General features: G+C 47.8%; 2 protein-coding genes across 6 annotated transcripts in view; both read right to left on the bottom strand.

Moving 5' to 3' along the window:
- The window catches only part of BNIP1 (BCL2/adenovirus E1B 19kDa interacting protein 1), a 7,728-nt gene extending 7,282 nt beyond the window's left edge, over positions 1 to 446 (bottom strand). The window contains exon 1 of one of the 2 annotated variants that reach the window (XM_006765398.2): positions 260 to 446. In XM_006765398.2, the coding sequence (XP_006765461.1) occupies positions 260 to 343 (84 nt within the window). In that variant the 5' untranslated portion in view covers positions 344 to 446. The remainder of the gene's footprint in view (positions 1 to 259) is intronic. The other variant, XM_006765399.2, reaches the window with a different exon arrangement.
- Positions 447 to 3,827: 3,381 nt separating this feature from the next.
- Positions 3,828 to 5,215, bottom strand: part of CREBRF (CREB3 regulatory factor) — a 46,942-nt gene continuing 45,554 nt past the window's right edge. For all 4 annotated transcript variants that reach the window (XM_015565097.1, XM_015565098.1, XM_006765397.2 and 1 more), the window contains exon 9: positions 3,828 to 4,299. The gene's annotated coding sequence lies outside the window, so the exon portion shown is untranslated. The remainder of the gene's footprint in view (positions 4,300 to 5,215) is intronic.

The following is a 5,215-nucleotide window of genomic DNA, read 5'->3' as shown; positions in this document are numbered from 1 at the left end:
CTGGGCAGGGGGGAGGGACGTGGGGGTCCCGGGAAAGGGCGAGCCAACGCCACCCGGATGGAGGCTCAAGACCAAGGGTCAAGGGGAAGGGGCCAAAGGGGGCCGGAGAGGAGGGAGCTGGACATAGAGCGGGGCCAGCGACCAGAGGGAGACTGGACCGAGCGGGGGAAGCTCGGGAGGGAGCCCGCGGGCTCACAGGAGACCAGCGGCGCTCGGGTTTAGGGCAGCCGGAGCCCAGCAGGGGCCCGGGCACCAGTACCTGGATAAGCGCCTTCACCTCCAGGTCGAATTTGACAATCTCTTGGTTACAGATCCGGACGTGGACATCTTGGGCAGCCGCCATGTTGGAGACGCCGGCTACGGGCAGCGGCGGTGGCCAAGTTCAAACGCGTTTCTGTGCCGCGCGGCCTTGCGCCAGCGCCCCCTAGAGGCCGGCCCGAGGCCCGCGAGGGTTTTGGGGAAAAACAAAACGGAGAGGAAGAGGAGGGAACATCAAGAACACTTCCACGGTGGCCTCTCCCCATCTCCCGCCGATCAGCCATTCTAAGGATGACAGATTTTTTTTTTTTTTTTCATTGGGGGGGGGAATTCAGCCTCGCCTTTTCGTGTGGTCCTAGGGAAAAACAAAACGGAGAGGAAGAGGAGGGAACATCAAGAACACTTCCACGGTGGCCTCTCCCCATCTCCCGCCGATCAGCCATTCTAAGGATGACAGATTTTTTTTTTTTTTTGCATAGAGAGGGGGGAAAAGAAAGCCTGGAAAAGTATCAGTTGGGATGTCCCTGGAAGGTGGCATTGACAGTGTTTTCTATTTCTTTAGGTTTTCTTGTATGTTTCCTATTTGACAGTGAACCCACATCCCACCTCTGTGGCCCAGTCCCCCCAGGGGCCACCTGGTGGGAAGCGCAGGGTTGGCCGGAGGACTCAATGGGATGAGACGGGGAGAAGCACCCAGCGCAGCGTGGGAAAGTGGCCTGGGCCGGAGCGCATGCGCGCTGGCTGCTGTTACTACATTATACTGACGTTTTGGAGCACTTCCTGTGTGGAGGCTCTTTGTACTACGTGCTATATGTGTATCATCTAACTTAACTCTCACGACAGCCCCAGGAGGTAGAATTATCCCTTTACACGCGAGGAAACCGGCACCGGGAGTGACGACTGGCCCAGCGCGAACGGAATTGCCAGGTCCAAGGGCATGGGCATTTGAAAGTTCTGGCCCTCGCCACCAAATCGCTCTTCACAGAGGCCTGCTCTGTGGGAGTTTACACTCCCTCCGGCATGCCTGCCTCCCACGGCCTGGGCAGCATGGTGTGTTCAACACTGGCCTTTTGCCGATCTGATCAATTGGAAAATGCCATTTTAAAAATCTGCATTTCTCTTCTCGTGAATGCGGTTGAGAATTATTTGTATTTATTGTCTGCTCATTTCTTCATTGGGTTGTTGGTCTTTTTCCTGTCAGTTCCCAGGAGCTCTTTATTTACTGAAGGATTAGCTTTTTTCTTAGTCTATGGAATTTTTAATTGGCTGTTTTTTAACCTTAGAGCCTGCCACACAGGAAGTGCTCCAAAAAGTGTTTTTGTTTCACATAGAATTTATCAATCTTTTATGACTCCTGGATTTGGGATCCAAGTTAGGGAAGGCCGCCCACCACCAAGAATTGTTTCTATGGTTTCTTCTGGGTTTTTTGTTTTGTTTTTTTTTTACATATAGGTCTTTACCAAAACGTATGGTGACTTACTGGTATGAAGTATGGAGCCTTTACTTTTTCCAGAGGGGGGTTACCCAGTTGTTCCAACATTATTTTCTGAATAATCCATTTTTTTCTCACTGGTTCGGGATGCCACATTTACATACTACATTAAGTTTGAATGTATTTCTAGTCTGTTGACCTACCAAGTCATTCATGCACCAAAATGACACTTTTAATTATTATAGCTTTTTGTGTCTTAATATCTGTTGGGGATTAAACACCAGCTGCTTTGCTCCCAGTAGCTCCCACCTATAATTTTTCCTATGTGAACTCAGGTTAAAGTTTGTTTTTTTAACCCCATGGGTATGTCCTTACTGGGACAGCATTCAATTTTCTATTTAATGCAGGAAGACTGACAACTTTGTGTTACTGACTGCTCCTGTTCAAGAACTTGGTCTATCTTTGCATTTGTTCAAGTTTTCTGTCCTTCATAGTATTTTCAAGATTTCTTTGGACCTTGTACATTTCCTGTTAACTCCTGGCTGTTTTTAAGATTAAATCTTTTTTAAAGAGATGGAGGTTGGCATTTTTCAGGTCAAACGTTCTGGATCCTCAAACAGACGCCGCTTATTTAGGACAGTGAAGAAGCCTGAAGTTGGCCAGCAGATCTGCCCGAGTGACCTTGGGCCCCTTTCACATCCTGCTTCTTGCTGCAAATTCCTATGCAATCGACAGTCTCCAATTGCCTCTCTCTGCAAGTAAAAAAGAAAACGCAGCTCCCCTTTTCTCCACCCTCCCACACAGTCCCTTCTAACAGAGTGATCCAGTTCTAAGCCCGCCAGCTAGAAGCCGCCTTTGAGGGATAGGTATGCGATCTGGGGACCCACAGTCCCATTACAACTGCCAGAGCTGTTTTGTTCCCTTCGTCTTTCCCCCCTGATCCTGAGGCTAGCTTTCGGTTCCTCCACCTGCTACACTTGGGCTTTGGTTCTTCCTGGTTTTCAGATTCTAAGCCCTTTATTTCCCAACAGTGCCTGCGACACAGCCTGGTCCCTTAGAGATAAACATGAATCGTCTCACGTCGGCTGGGTCTGGGTGAGTCCCCTCCTCTAAGTCTAGTCTGATGACTACCCACCTCGCTGGGCCATTGAGAGCAGCCGAAGGTTCCCTGATGGGACAGCACCTGGTGGGGAGCGGCTTCCTGGGCACCACCCTGGCCTTCTAGGACTTTAACTCCTCCTTGCTGATCTGGAACCTTCCAGTCGAGGCACTAAAGTATTTCCCAGCCAGTGTTTTTCTTGGTGGCTGAGGAGCTCTCCTGGTTCCCCATCAATGTCGGTGAACTGCAGACCACTCCCAGAGGGTTAGCTTTCTGAGAACTGCACTGACCTGGCTCCCCCAGCTCCCGGTTCCTGGGCCACGGCAGAGGCTCCCATGAGGGGCGGTCTCAAGAGATCAGGTCCTGAAGCAGAACGAGTCCGTGCGAGGCCATGTCCATCTGCTTCCTGACAGGCTCAATGTAACTCAATTGGAGCAAAGAGGGCTTCTTCCAGGGCCCAGGCACACAGGCTGGTCAATTCTTCTCTGACATCCCGCTGACGTGGCACCTGCGTCCTCACAAATACTTGGGTGGTAACATGCCTAGAGCCCTCTGCGCATGTAACAACTCCTGTGTTCTGTGATCCTGTTCACAGCTGCCCATTCAGCAGGCCGCAAGTTCCTGCGGTCTCTTGAGTCTCCTTGGAGCCCAGCACCTAGCACAGGCCCTGGCAGAAGGAACACTGCTGTGATGGTGTTCACTCCCGTCCCGGCTCAGGCTCTGTGTATTCTTACTTAAATTATTAAACATGCAAACGTTTGAGTGTGAAGAGACTCAAAATATTTTATTTCCCACAGAGAAATCGCTTGCCCAAAGAATCGAAGAGAAGTACGTATAAACAAAACTATGCTCTGAGCTATGAAAAATGCCAATGTTTATCAATACATCTACATAACAGCTCAATGTTCCTCCAGGTTCCCGCTGCCTCTAGCTGGGAATCCCCTTGCAGTGGCTCACCCTGAAGAGGACACCGTTACCTTGGTAAGCCTCAAAAAAGCCAGAGACAGGAAGGGCGAAAACATGAGGCCAACAATTCAAAACCTTTTCATCTTTTTTTTTTATTTTAAATTACAAAGGATGTTGCATACACAGATGAGTCTGTATCTGACTAGAAGTGCCGAGGGGTTGGAAGGTGACAGAACAAAGGCAACATTGGAATTGCCTTTTCTTCTGAAAAGAAAAACTGCACAACTATTAACCAACATTTAATAGAATAAATTTTAAACAGCTCATGCGTCAACAAGATAAAATTCTTTCTAGACAAAAGACAAGACTGAATCCAATAAAGTTCCATAGCTCCAGTTGTGGGGGTGTGGGGTAGGGGACAGGGGAACAAAACGACAGAATCTGATAGCATTACAAACAGGATCCTATGCGGCTATGCAAGAGAGGTGGCCACATTGCATGAACAAATACTCTGAATTCTTGCCCTTCCGCTCCTCTGTGACTTCTTATGCGCGGTCAGCCCTAGCATCACTTAACCACCAATGCTAAAGTTACAGGACGAACCCTAGGGACAGAAGGTTAAAAAGGCAGGCAGTGGAATACAGTGTCATAAAAAATGTGCTGGGAAGGCAGATACAGTACACATATACACATTTCTGTTATTTGGTTCTGAAAAAAAGGGGGGGGCAAAGGGCAAGACACAGTAATCAGTCCCGCTCCCATCCACCTGGACTTTAATGAACAACACCACTGTGTTCACATCGTTATGAAAGAGGCAAACCTAGTTCACCTAGAACTTGGCACACGGTTCTGCACTGGTCACCGACAAGTCCCCAGAATACTATTTGAAAGTAGTTTTAAGGTTCTATTGCCTCACGACTACCCCCAAGTCTTTCTTTTCTCAACGAAAATGGCAGTTTGGCAGAATTCAGTTCCTAGGTGCAATGTCTACAACGTCATTCAGTTTAAGCATGAGGATTATGCTTCAACACATAACCCTGCCTGCCTATTGGAGCGTTCCACATTCAGTAGTACAGTTCATCAGCTTCCCCCACACGCTTATTCCTTAAAACGAAACAACCATCCCTACGGCTGACGGTCATTGTTACATCCCAATGTGTTTGAAATATTTAAAAAGCATGGAGTCATCTTTTCATAATGCCCTTATTAAGATTACAAAGATTACAAAAGAATCCACAAGTATTACGGCACTGTGTGAGACGTATTTGTCATGATTCAAGGGAAGAACAAGACTGGAGTTTTGTGCAAAGTTGTGGAAATGGCCTCAGTTCCATGGGAAATGGTATTCCACAATAGACTTCACTAGAAGGGTAACTGAAACCTTTTACTTTAACACTGAAAGCATAATTCAATGCAGTCTCAAAATTCAAGTTTCAAGATTTGGAGAGATGCTAACATTCTGTTACATAATGAACTAGAAAATACTTAAACAGAATTTCAGGAAGACTATATAGAAAGGG

This window comes from Myotis davidii, unplaced genomic scaffold, assembly GCF_000327345.1.
Source record: "Myotis davidii unplaced genomic scaffold, ASM32734v1 scaffold399, whole genome shotgun sequence".
Lineage (NCBI taxonomy): Eukaryota > Metazoa > Chordata > Mammalia > Chiroptera > Vespertilionidae > Myotis > Myotis davidii.
The sequence above is the reverse complement of the archived record's forward strand: the minus strand, read 5'-3'. Positions and strand labels throughout refer to the sequence as shown.